The sequence below is a fragment of the Ailuropoda melanoleuca genome, chromosome 4, assembly GCF_002007445.2.
Source record: "Ailuropoda melanoleuca isolate Jingjing chromosome 4, ASM200744v2, whole genome shotgun sequence".
Classification (NCBI taxonomy): domain Eukaryota; kingdom Metazoa; phylum Chordata; class Mammalia; order Carnivora; family Ursidae; genus Ailuropoda; species Ailuropoda melanoleuca.
In genome coordinates, this window is record NC_048221.1 from 8301362 (window position 1) to 8315355 (window position 13994).

Below are 13994 nucleotides of genomic sequence, written 5' to 3' on the forward strand. Positions count from 1 at the left end.
AAAAAAAAAAAAAAAAGCTCAAAGACCAGAAAGGAAGACAGATGCCCAGGATACAGAGTGTGGGGAGAGGGGCAGGAGCAGAGGTTAGAGGTCAGAGGTCAAGCTGTAGTGAGGAGTGAGGGCCACGGGAATCTAGTGAGGGCTCAGTCTGTCTCAGCACAATCACTCAGGGTGAGTGAGGGGCCCAGGCTGGGGTTGTGGCTGAAGGTGTGGAAAGGGGTGGATACCTGGTAAATGGTGACCGTTGCGCTGAGGTTGGGCTCCATGTGACGCAGGCCCAACTTGGCCAGGTCCACAGGGTCCTGCGGCAGGTCCCGGGGCACAGGGAAGGGGTTGATATTCTTGAAGCGGGAGAACCACAGTTTCATGCGCACGAACTTGAGCATGGGGTAACTTTTACGTCCAAATATCTGAATCAGTAGGAACTCAGTCTCCTTGTTGGGCATCACGCCTGCATTGGGCAGAAGGAGGCAGAGCCTCAGGGAGGGGGCGGAAGGGGTAAGGGGAGACAAAAACATGGGAAACAGGGAGGGGCAGAGGAGCCGGGGCCAAGAGGGAATCAGGAGGAGGGCCAGATGGAAAGAACCAGAGACAGGAAGAACTGAAGTCAGGGGACTGATGACAGAGAGGGAGAACAGAATCAGAATTGAAAGGAACAGTCAGAGGGAGAGAGGAAAGAGATGAGAGACAGAGGAGAGATTGAGAGAGGGGAGCGAGGGGGAGCAAACCAGCCAAACAGACAGACACACAGAGAAAAGACAAGACAGAGCCCTGGAGCGGCGGAGGGGCCCAAGGCCGGGGAGAAGGAGGAAACCCACTCCCCAGCCCTGAGCCTGCGGGCCTCACCGTGGCTCTCCATCTGTTCCAGGACAGCGATCCCACACTCCTGCTGCCGTGGGTAGTGGATGAAGATGCTTTGGAAGATGCTTCGAGGCCGGAAGACCTCCTTGGGAAAGACGTCGAGCAGCAGGTTGTAGACAGCCAGGTCGCGCTCGACGCCGTACTCCCGCATCTTGCGCAGCGCCAGGTAGATGAAGTCCACGTGGCCCCGCTTGTGCACGTTGTGCTGCCCAAAGTTCTGCACGGCGCGCACGAAGTTCGCCTTGTCCCGCGCCCCTTCCGGTGCCTGCTGGAACAGCTCCTCGTGGAGGGCCAGGGCCTTCGTGGGTCCGGGGCCCTTCCGGGGCTCAGGTGGGGGCGGGACGAGCCACGAGTCAGAGTTACGGGCGGCTAAGCTGCCGTGGAGGCCCCGTGCGGCCCGGAGAGGCACCTGGGGACAGAGAACCGTTGCCGGAATCTGGGCCCCCGGGGGCTGCCGGGCTGGCTCTTTCCCGGGCAAGGTGCCAGTGGGCATCCCGAAGGGCCCCTGAGGAAGCGGGGTGCTGTGGTGACAAGCCCAAGTTCAGGCACTGTTACAAAGTGTGAGAAAACAACAGTGAAACCCCCATGGGGCCGCTGGGCCACATTCAGCATGGCAAACACCCCCTCTGATGCAGGGATCCTGCTTCGGGTTTGGAAATCCGACAGCTCTAAACAAAACCTGAGCCCGATGACGTTTGGACGTCCACGGCAGCGGTGGAAAGGGCCGCAATGTACATCGGCAAAGGAATGGTTAAGCCCCCGGCCATGAACGTGGGAAGGCAGTACCTGCATCTATGAGGGGCCCGGAGGAGGGTCTTGTGTGACCCAGAATGAGCTCCCAGGTATATTATGAAATGAAAAAAAAAAAAAAATAGCGTGTGAATCGATGTGTAGAGTAAGTTCCCTGAGGTGTAAAAAAACCTCACCAACTTATATACAATAGATCTTCATTATTGGTGGACTCCCTGGTTGCAAATTTGCCTACTTGCTAAAAATGATTTGTAATCCCAAAGTCAACACTCTTAACACTTTCCTGGTCATTCACAGACACAAGCAGGGCGTTGATTGGTTGATGAAAATGTGAGCCGAGGCTCACAAGAACCGACCCTGTATTTTCCTGGAAGCGAGAGTTTGGGGTTCACTAGCTAATTCGGTGTAGGAGGGCACTATAAAACGTTACTGTGGATAATGAGAATCGACTGTATGCATATACATTTCCTGCTCCTGTAAAATACGTCTGGGAGGAAATGCATTAAGTGGGTAACACCTCTTGCCTCTAGAGAGGGGAGCTAAGTGGTGGCCAAGCAAAAGAGGGACAGACCCTTGTCTGGTGTGGCCCCAGAACTGTTTGAATTGCTCACGGTAACTAACTGTATTATCTGTTCAAAAGATACATGTCAACATGTATCTGAGTTTAAAAAAGAAAATGCAGATTTTGGACTCAGCAGGAATCTTGGCTTGGCTGTCCTCTGCTAGGTGATACCCACATCCCACTTTACTACTCAGGCCTCAGCTTCCCTGTCTGTTACGATGGCGTTTCCCTTGAGTCAAGGCACACCTTGCTCTCCAGAGTGAGGACTGGAGGCTGCTGGGGACAAATCTGAGGGGCAACTATGATCAGCTGTCTCCTTTTGTCAATAAAGTCATATTCGGGGTGCCTGGGTGGCTCAGTTGTTAAGCATCTGCCTTCGGCGTGGGCCATGATCCCAGGGTTCTAAGATCGAGCCCCACATCGGGCTCCCTGCTCAGGAGGGAACCTGCTTCTCCCTCTGCCTGCCGCTCCCCCTGCTTGTGTTCCCTCTCTAGCTGTCTCTCTGTCAAATAAATAAATAAGAAAAATCTAAAAAAAAAATAAAAATAAAAACTTAAAAAATAAAATAAAATAAAATAATAATAAATAAAGTTGTATTCGAATATGGCCAGGCACATTCATGATGTCTACTCTGGGGCTGTTTTTACACGACACTGGCAGAGGTGAGTAGTTGTAACAGAGATTGTGTGGCTTGCAAAGCCCCAAATATTTACTATCTGATTCTTCATGAAAATGTTTGCTAACCCCAGTATGGGTAGTACACTACCTAATTTCTTATTTTAAGTGAAATCGAATGTTTATTTATTTATTTATTAAAGATATATAGATATAGATATCTATCTATATCTATATATATGGCAAATAAAAGCTAATAGTTATTGATCACTTTCTGAATGTGAAGCTCATTTAATCTTTTCAATTGCCCATTGAGAGAGTGCTTAGTGCACCCATTTTACAGAGGAGGAAACTGAGGCTCACAGAGGTGAAATGGGATGTCTGGTGTCCCGTAGCTACAAAGTGACAGAGCTGAGATCAGAGTCCCTGCCCTTAGTCTCTCTGCTCTGCTGCCCCAACAGCCATCCCAATGCCCTACTTACATAAGGTGATGTTTGAAAAACAAAAACAAAAAAAGTGTCTATTTAAAGTAAAATTGTAGGCCACTCATTCTGTAGGTGGTATGTGCATAGGTCAAATACCAGAAAGGAAGCTCTAGAATGCCCAAAAGAAGGGAGACCCCACAAAGGAGATAATGTAAACAAAAAGCATAGCACAGGGCCTGGCACAGAGGAAGTGCTTAGTAAGGGAAGCATAGGCGTACCCCAGAGACATGGAGGGTTCAGTTCCAGACTCCACAATAAAGCAAATGTCACAATGAAGTGAGTCAAATGAATTTTGGGGCTTCCCAATGCACACAGGAAAGTTAGGTTTACACTATACTGTGGTCTATGAAGTGAGCAATAACATTATGTCTAAAAAAATGTATGTACCTTAATTAAAAAATGCTTTCTTGCTAAAAAATGCTAAGCAGCATATGTGAGCTTTCAGTGGGTCATAATCGCTGCTCACAGATCACCATAATGCGTATGATAATAATGAATAAGGTTGAAATGTGGCAAGAATTACACAAAGGGGACACAGAGACACGAAAGGAGCAAATGCTGTCGGAACATGGCACCAACAGACTTGCTCGACAGAGGGCTGCCACAAAGCCTCAACTTGTAAAAACCAAGAAACCAAAATCAACCAACCAAACCATTATCTGGAAGCACAACAGAACAAGGTATGTGTAATTATTATTACCATCACTGCCGCCATCACTGTTACTGCTGTCTATGCCCATCGATTGGCTTGGGCCATCCGGTCACTCGTGGAAGGGACCGAAGTTCAATGTTCTGCCCACATGTTTACAAATGGATGCAGAAGTTACCCATAGTCACCACCCAAATCTATTGCGCTCCTGTCACCCCATTTCCATGTTCAACCCCCCTACCCACATGGACAGTAGCGCTTCTTAAAATGAATAAGGCACATTCAGCTGGCCCTCAGAGCCAATAGGCTGCTGATTACCTGAGAGAAGGGGGCTCCTGAGAGAGCCCCGAAGATGCCTCCCCAGCCCCGAGAGAGGCCCCGGGCCAGCAGGATGGCTTGGGCCCAGCTCATGCCGCTGCTTGTCAGACAACCACCTGGCCGAGAGAGGGAAAAAAAGACAGCATCAGCCTGGCACCCCACCTGCTAATGGAGATGAGACCCCTCATGGGCAGAGCCATGATCCAGATGGCATGGCTAACTCACCAGCCCCCCTGGTCTCCTCATCCACAAGATGGACTTAAAATGGTTGTTACAACCAAGGGTCCCTACTTTACCGGGCTGAACCCTCCACTATCTCGAGGAATTTGCTCCTGCCATGGTCGCCCTCCCTACTGGACCTTTTTTTTTTTTTTAAAGATTCATTTATGGGGTGCCTGGGTGGCTCAGTTGGTTAAGCATCTGCCTTCAGCTCAGGTCATGATCTCAGGGGCCTGGAATTCAGTCCCATGTTGGGCTCCCTGCTCAGCGGGGAGCCTGCTTCTCCCTCTGCTCCCCCCCCGCCCCCGCCCCGGCTTGTTCTCTCTTTCTCAAATAAAAAATAAGACAGAAAGAGTGCATGTGGGGGGGGAGGGGCAGAGGGAGAGAGGGAATCTTAAGCAGGTTCCATGCCCAGCGTGGAGCCCGACACAGGGCTCAATCTCACAACCATGAGATCATGACCTGAGCTGAAACCAAGAGTCAGACGCTTAACCAACTGAGCCACCCAGGTGCCTCTAGATCTTTTTTTTTTAACAGTTTTATTCACATATCCTATAGTTTTATTCACATATCCTATAGTTCAGCGTTTCCAAGTGTAAAATTCAATGGTTTTTTAGTATATTCACAGAACCCTGCAACCATCACTGCAATCTAATTTTAGAACATTCTCATTACGCCAAGAAGAAAACCTATACCCATCAGCAGTTCCTCTCATTTTCCCTCAGGCAACCACTAACCCACTGTCTCTATAACTTGCCTACTCTGGGTAGTTTGTATAAAAGGAGTCACGCAACACGTGCTCTTGTGTGGTTAGCCGTTCACTTAGCAGGTGTTTCGGGCTTATCCATGTTGTAGCATGTATCAGACTTCATTCATTTTAATTGCCAAAAAATTCCATTATATGGATATAACCATGCTTTGTTTATCCATTCATCAATTGATGGACATTTGGGGTTGTTTCCACTTTTTTTTTTTTTTAAAGATTTTATTTATTCATGTGACAGAGAGACAGCCAGCGAGACAGCGAACACAGCAGCGGGAGTGGGAGAGGAAGAAGCAGGCTCCCAGCGGAGGAGCCCGATGTGGGACTCGATCCTGGAATGCCGGGATCACGCCCTGAGCCGAAGGCAGACGCTTAACGACTGCGCTACCCAGGCGCCCCTGTTTCCACTTTTTGACTATGATTAACGCTGCTGTGAACACCTGCGTGGAAGTCTTGTGTGAACGGGTACTTACATGCCTCTTAGGGATATACACGAAGTCAAACTGCTGAGATGTATGGTAATTCTATGTCTAACATTTTGAGGAACTGCCAAACTGTTTTTTTAAGTAGCCTCCCTGCCCAACATGGGGCTTGAACTCATGACCCCCAGATCAGGAGCCGCATGCTCTATCAACTGACGCAGCCAGGCTCCCCCTACCAATCCATTCTCTAACGTGGCCGCACCATTTTACATTCTCACCAGCAATATATAAGGGTTCCAATTTCTCCACCTCCTTGCCAATTCTTGTGGTCTTTTTGATTGGACACACTAGTGAATGTGAAGTGATATCTCATGGTTGGATTTGCACTTCCCTAAAAACTGATGCCAAGTATCTTTTCGTGTCCTTATTGGCCATCGTGTATCTTTTTTGGAGAAATGTGCATTTATTTAGATCCTTCGTACATTAAAAAAATTGGACTACTTATCTTTTTATCATTGAGTTGTAAGAGTTCTTTATATATTCTGGATACCAACCCTTGTGATTTACAAATTCTTTCTCCCATTCTTTGGGTTGTCTTTTCACTTTCTTGATGTTAACAGTTCACAGCACAAGTCTTATTCTGATGATGTCCAATTTGTTTTTCTTTTATAGCTGCGGTCTTGATGTTGTACCTAAAAAACCACTACCAAGGCCAAGGTCATAAAGACTTACTCCTATGTTGGGGTGCCTGGGTGTCGCAGTTGGTTAGGCATCTGACTCTTGGTTTCAGCTCATGTCATGATCTCAGGGTCATGAGACTGAGCCCCCGGACTAGGCTCTGTGCTCAGCGTGGAGTCTGCTTGGGACTCTCTCTCCCTCTGCCCCTCCCCCCACACTCTCTTGCTCAAATAATATAAATCTTAAAAAAAAAGATTTATTCCTATTTTCTTCTACGAGTTTAATAGTTTTAGCTCTTACATTTAATCCCATGATCCACCTTTAATTAATTATTATGTATGGTGTGAGAAAGGGATTCATTACAAGTGTATATCCAGTTGTCCTAGTATTTGTTGAAGAGACTATTCTTTCCCCATTTCTTTGTCTTGGCATTCTTTTTTTTTTAATGAAGTTTTAATTTTAGTATAGTTAATAGAGTTATGTTAGTTTCAGGTGTACAATAAAGTGATTCAACAATTCTATACATTAGTGATCATCATGATAAGTGTACTCTTTTTTTGTCCTGTTGTTCTTGCTGAAAATCAATTGACCATAAATGTTAAGGGTTTAATTCTGGGTTCCCAATTTCATTGATCTATATGTTGGGTCTTATGCCAGCACCCCACTGTTTTGCTTATTATAGTTCTGTTAAGTTTTAAAATCAGGAACTGTAGGTCTTCCAACTTTGTTCTTTTTTTACAAAATTGTTTTGGCTATTCCGGCTCTCCTGCAATTACATATAAATTTTAGAATCAGCTGTCAATTTCTGCAAAAAGCCAGAGGGATTCTGATAGGGATTGTGTTGAGTCTATAGATCAATTTAGGGAATATTGGTATCTTAACATTAGGTCTTCTGACCCATGAACATGGGATGCCTCTCCATTTATTTAGATTATCTTTAATTTCTCTCAACAACGTTTTATAGTTTTCAGTGTATGAGTTTCTTACTTTTGTTAAATTTATTTGTTATATTATTAAATAATAAATAATTATTATTGTAAATTTATTTATTTTTTTAAAGATTTATTTCTAAGTAATCTCTACACCCAACGTGGGGCTTGAATTCACAACCCCGAGATCAAAAGTCACATGCTCTAACAACTGAGCCAGCCAGGCACCCCATTCATGTTTCATTCTTTATGAAGCTATTAAAGCTATTACATATGGGATTATTTTCTTAATTTCATTTCTATATTGTTCAGTGCCAGTGTATAGGAATACAATTTATTTTTATGTATTTTGATCTTATATCCTGCAACCTTGCTGAACTCACTTATTAGTTTCAATAGTTTTTTACTGCCTTCTTTAGGATTTTCTATACACAAGATCACACCACCTACAAATATAGTTTTACCTCTCCCTTTCCAAACTGGATGTCTTTTATTTATTTTCCTTTCCCAAGTGCCCTTGCTGGAACCCTCCAGTACAATGTTGAGTAGAAGTGGCAAGAGTAGATATCCTTTTCTTGTTCTTGATCTTAGGGGAAGAATATCCAGTTTTTCATCATTAAGTATGATGTGAGCTGTGGGTTTTCCGAAATGGCCTTCATAAGGTTAAAGAAATTCCTTTCTGGGGTGCCTGGGTGGCTCAGTCGGTTGAGTGTCTGTCTCTTGATTTTGGCTCAAGTCATAATCCCAGGGCTGTGGGAATGAGCCCCACATCGGACTCTGCACTCAGTATGGGGTCTGCTTGTCCCTCTCCCTCTGACCCTCGCCCCACTCACACTCACTCTTGTGCTCTCTCTAGAATAAATAAAAATCTTAAAAAAAAAAAAAAGAAATTCCCTTCTATATCCAGATGTTGAATATTTTCATCAGAAGGATACTGGATTGTGTTAAGTACTTTTTGTTGCATCTAGTAAAATGATTGTGTTGTTTTTGTCTTTTATTCTATTAATATGGTATATTACATTAACTGATTTTTCAGATTTTATTTTACTTTTTTAAATTTTTAAATTTTATTTATTTATTTATTTGACAGAGAGAGGGAGAGCAGGCACACAAGCAGGGGGGAGCAGCAGAGGGAGAAAGAGAAGCAGGCTCTCCACTGACCAGGGAGCCCAATGCAGGGCTCGATCCCAGGATCCTGGGATCATGACCTGAGCTGAAGGCAGATGCTTAACCGACTGAGCCACCCAGCCACCCCGATTTTCAGATTTTAAACTAATCTTGCATTTCTGGGACAAATTCCACTTGGCCGTGGTGTATAATCCTTTTTGTATGTTGCTAAAATTTGGTTTGCTGGTTATTTGGTTGAGGATTTTTACATCCATATTCATAAGAGATAATAGTCTGTAGTTTTGAGTGTCTGTGTGATTTGGAATCAAGGTAATGCTGACCTCATAAAATAAGCTGGGAAGTGTCTGTACTATTCTTATTATCATTTAAACTTTCTCTAGCATCTCCCTACTTGTCCCAAAGACTCCCTCCAGCCTCTGCTCCACGTCTCTGCTCCCTTTACAGCAAAGCCTCTCCCAAGAGGTACACACACACTCTGCTTCCTCACTCTCTCCAGCTTGGCTGCTGCCCCCACTACTCCACTGACATCATTTGTAAAGATCCCTTTTGCGTTTTACACTTACCAAAGCCAATGCTTATTTATTTCTCAGGCCTCATTTTGCTTAATTTCTCAGAAGTATGTACCATAGGTGAGGCCCTCCTCCCACTTTCTTGGCACTCTAGATTTTCTTCCTAAACCCGGGCTGTTTCTCAGCCAATCAGCAAGACCCACTTCCTTCTTTAAAGTTTGCAATGTCTGCAAACTTAAATGTGCAGATAAATCACCCACGATCTTGTTACAAATGCAGATTTTGGGGGCGCCTGGGTGGCTGCGTCAGTTAAGCGTCTGCCTTCGGTTCAGGTCACGAGCCCAGGGTGCTGGGACGGAGCCCTGCATCGGGCTCCGTGCTCAGTGGGGAGACTGCTTCTCCCTCTCCCTCTGCTGTTCCCCCTGCTTGTGCTTTCTCTTGTTCTCTCTCACGCTGTCAAATAAATAAATAGAATCTTTAAAAAATATGCAGACTTTGATCCAGCAAGTCTGGGGTAGAGCTAAAGATCTTGCACATCCAACAAGCTTCCAAATGATACTGATGCTGCTGGTCTGGGGACCACACTTTGAGTAATAAAGCGGCAAAGAGTCCCACATTCTGGATTTGTCTGCCTGCTACCCTGAGTTGTCTTTCAACTTGTTCCTCTCTTCTCCGTATTATTATGGGTAGCACTAATGGTTCTCAAACTTTTTTCATATTAGAATCATCTAGAGAGCTTTTAAAAATCCCTATGTCCAGGCCATCCCTGGATATAATAAATCAAAGTATCTAAATCTAGGGCCCAGGCATCAGCATTTTAAAGTGCTCCAGGGGCACCTGGGTGGCTCAGTCAGTTAAGCATCTGCCTTCCTGTCACGATCCTTGGGTCCTGGGATTGAGCCCCGCAGAGGGGCTCCCTGCTCAGCAGGGAGTCTGCTTCTCCCTCTCCCTCTGCCCCCAGCATCTGCTCATGCTCTCTCAAATATATAATCTTAAAAAAAACAAAAACAAAAACAAAAGCCTCCAATGACTCTAATGTGGAGCCAAGATTAAGACCTTATCTGAATCTTCACTACTCAAAATGTGTTCCAGGGACCAGCTATATCAACATCATCATTTGGAAGCTCATTAGAGAAGCGGAATCTCAGCCCTAACCCAGACCTCCTGAATCAGAATCCACATTTTAAGAAGAGTCCAGGTTTCTCATATGAGTGTTAAAGTCTCTGAAATGACGATCTATTTGCTGATGGATTCCAAATAGTTATTTTTTTTAAAAGGTTTTACTTATTTATTTGAAAGAGAGAGAGTGAGAGTGAGTGAGGGAGACTGCAAGCTGGGGGGAGAGGGAGAGGGAGAAGCAGACTTCCCACTGAGCAGGAAGCCCAATGTGGAGCTCGATCCCAGGACCCTGGGACCATGACCTGAGCTGAAAGCAGATGCTTAACAGACTGAGCCACCCAGGAGCCCTGGATTCCAAATAGATATTGCCAGTCCTGAGCTCAAACCTCCATACCTAACTGCCACTTTGGCATATACCTAGCCATTTCAAACTTAATTTGCTCCAGAATGATATTCCTGCTTAAACTCGTTCCTCCGCATCCTAGCCAATGACACCACCATTCGTAATCACTCAGTCCACAAACCTAGAAGTCATTTCTGAGTCCACTATGTCCCTCATTCACCCATATAATCCACCGAGAAGTCCTGATGAGTACTTCCAAATCCATCCCAAATATATCCATTTCTCTCCATCTGCAAGCCACCACCCCAATCCATGATCTCTTTAATACCTACCCAGCCTTCCCACCAGTCAATTCTCCCTGCCATGGTCAGAGGGAGCTTTTTAGAATGTAAACTAATTTCAGTGCCCTCTGCCTAAAAATTGCTAGTGTTACATCACACTTAAAATATTCAGACAGGGTCCATCCATCCAAACGGAACTTTTTTTTTTTTTTTTTTAAGATTTTACTTATTTATTTGAGAGAGAGAGCACGAGCAGGGGGAGGAGCAGAACCCCCAGGAGCAGGGATCCCTACTCAGGGCTCCATCCCAGGACCCGGGGATCATGACCTGAACGGCAGGCAGACGCTTAACAGACTGAGCCACCCAGGCGCCCTTAGCTACGCTGTTTCTTAAACAAGCTAAGTTTATTCTAGTCTCAGAGACTTTGCACTTGCTTTTCCCTCTGGAAATTTCTTCCTCCAGATCAGTCCATAGCTGTCTCTGGTCATTCAGGTCTATATTCAAATGAGAGGCTTTCCCTGACCATAGCCCCACTCCCAATTTAAAGCCCCCATCACCCTGATGAACGCATTATTAGCAATTATTAACATCTGAAATCACCTGTTCCCTCTACTGACTTGTTTAATGTCTGGCTCCCCCAGGAGACCGGAGACTTTGTATTTCTCATTGAAGTGTTTCCAGCATCTGGACAGTGCCTGGACTATGGTAGGTGCCTAACAAATATCAGATCAATTAGGAGAAGAGCTAAATTTCTACAAAACGTCTATGATCTATAAGTCTGAACGCCCGTGGCGGGGGCGGGGGGGTGTACCTACAGCAGCTCTGAAGCTGGCTGTCAGGATTCTCGGTTCCTTGGGAGAAATGGACTGACGCGGGTTCGAATTCTAGCCCAGCTGCCAACTTGCGGCGTGACTTCGGGAGAAGGCCTTAAATTTTCTGAGCCTCAGCTGTCTCATCTGCAAAACAGGAGATTAGGGAAGTGGGGAGGAGAATACACGGAGAGCGGATTTCCCAGCCCGTCCCCGCCCCGCATCTCAAAAGGTCACGGTGCCCTGGCCCTGCAGCTGGGTTGCTCTGGGCCGCCCGCTCGCCCTGCCGGCCCAGAACTGGCTGTCCAGGACCCAGAAGTTCGAGCTAGCCTCCCTACGCTCGACCTACATACTCACGCTGCAAGCCGCGGACTCCGGGCCCGTTCGGTCTCGACTCTGGGCGCCGCCATTTTAGCCAGATTGCTTCCAGGTCACGGGCCACCAGGGAGACAGCAAATCGAGAACGCTGGTTTGGAGAGGTCCCGCCCCAAATGGAGGAGCACCAATAGGAAGGCAGAAAGGCCTTGGTCCTGCCTCATACCGAGCCAGGTCCCACCCCCATTAAGGCCGGGAAAAGAGTGACAGGACCGATAGAGGCTGGGAGACTGGACTTGAGGGACGGGGCGGGGCGGGGGCGGGGGCGGCTTGTGAATCCACCTGGAGGCCCCAGTTTTCCCACCTGAAATATGGGAATGAAATATTAAAGGTGAAGTGATGTGATTCCTTCATTTGTTCAACTAACCTTTCTTGAGCGCTTACTGTGTGCTAGGTGCAGTTTTAGGCGCTTCGGACACAGCACTGATAGCAGTGATGGAGACAATTTCAGCTCATCTAGCTGTGTAACTCTGCGCTAGTGACTAACTCATCTGTGCCTGGGTTTTCTCACCCTGGGCCAATTATAATAACCTCATGGGATTTTTTTGAAGTTTGAGTTAATCTATGTAGAACAGCCATATAAGTGCTGTTGTTAATGGGGAATTCACCTTAACACCTCCCTCTGCCTCCCTCAATGGGAGGGCGTGGAGTCTGGTTTGACACCTTGGGCCAACCTCGCTGAGGGCTGAGGGTCCTGTGGAGGTGTGTGTGTGTTTGTGATTGTGTCCTGTGGCCGCAGGTGTGTATGTATGTGTGTACTGTGATGCTGGGGTGTTAAGAGTGTGGAGGTTTTCACGAAGTTTTGCAGTATTTCAGAACTTGAGCAAAGGTGTGTAGGGGTGTGTAGGGGGTTCTGGAATGGTCCCCATGCATATCAGTGTGGGCCAGGCCAGTCTGGGCATTGGGGTACATGGGTCCTTGTGTGTTCATGTGTCAGTAGCTGTATGCACACCTGTAACTGTACAACCTTCAGGGTGTCTATGATTCTGTGCATGTGGGAGGGTGTGGAATTTGTCCCACAACTCTGAGGGGCTAGCAGTAGGTGTGCTAACGTTTCTGGGATCATTCCCATGCCATAATGTATGTGTGATTGCATTTGAACCCTGGTAGGTCATTGGCTGTGATGCAGTGTGTGTTCCCAACTTGTGGATGAATAATTGATTGTGTCCCACTGTCAAGACACATGTGAATGTGTGACACCCCATATCTGTGTCTCTATGTGTGACTGTGTGAGTGTCTGACTCTGTAGGTGCATGACTGTGCTCATGACACCCTGTGTCTCTCTCACTGTGTGGGACTCTTTGTCCCAACAATGGGTTTGGCTATGCCAAGTCTGGGACAGTCTCAGATGTCGTGGAACTCCATACGTGTGGTTGTGTCCAACTGTTGGTGTGTGTCTGTAACTTGTATGTGTGTGCTTGTCCCCCACCACTGGTATGTCAGTGACAGTATAAGACACTCTCTGTGATTGTGCCTCAGCACTGGTCGATTCTGTGACTGTGTGGGGCTGTGTCTATGACAATGGTATGTCTCTATGCCTCTCTCTGTATGACTGCACCCACCACAGTGGGGGCTGTCACTGTGTTTATAGCACCCCACGTGTATCTTTGTGTGTAACTGTGTGTCCCTAACCCCCAGGGTCTTCCCTTGACTAGCTATACCCCCAAGTGTGTGTAAGAGATACAGTGTCTGGGTCCCTGGATTTGGACTTCTCTTTCCCTGTGTGCAGCGCACTTGTGATCCCAGATAATCCCCTTGCCTTGGGTCATGCAGACATTGGAGATAGTGCAGCTGGCATCCTCCCCACTGGCTGTGGGAGCTGGGCAGAGGCCGTACCCCGGGTGCACACTTGGCCACAGCACAATGATCACCCCAGCCCATCCAAATGACGTCTCCCTCCCGTGGTTCAGCCTTCTGACTTCATCTGGCACCACATGACCTCCTGGGTGCTCAGCCAGCGCCTATTCAGCAGCCTCTGGCTGGCCTGAGAGTGCTTTGGACTCAAACAAATGCCTCCAGTGGGACTTCAGGTAGTGCCTGGTGGGGGGGGGCACCAGAAGGGCCGCTCAGAGAGAGGGGCAGGGCCTAACTTGCTCCTGTCCCCTCTCCAGGTGTGTATTCATCCTTCTCTCTGTTGCCATCAGCACTCTCAGCAGGTACAACCTGCTTTCCACGGAGA

At 46.9% G+C, this 13994-nt stretch overlaps 1 protein-coding gene across 2 annotated transcripts in view; it reads right to left on the bottom strand.

Moving 5' to 3' along the window:
• ECSIT (ECSIT signaling integrator) overlaps window positions 1-11924 on the bottom strand; it is a 17877-nt gene extending 5953 nt beyond the window's left edge. For both annotated transcript variants that reach the window (XM_011217717.3, XM_002930828.4), the window contains exons 1-5: window positions 11798-11924; window positions 11447-11587; window positions 4241-4356; window positions 847-1270; window positions 228-451 (exon numbers count right to left, since the gene is read on the bottom strand). In XM_011217717.3, the coding sequence (XP_011216019.2) occupies window positions 228-451; window positions 847-1270; window positions 4241-4333 (741 nt within the window). In that variant the 5' untranslated portion in view covers window positions 4334-4356; window positions 11447-11587; window positions 11798-11924. The remainder of the gene's footprint in view (window positions 1-227; window positions 452-846; window positions 1271-4240; window positions 4357-11446; window positions 11588-11797) is intronic.
• Window positions 11925-13994: the final 2070 nt, after the last annotated feature.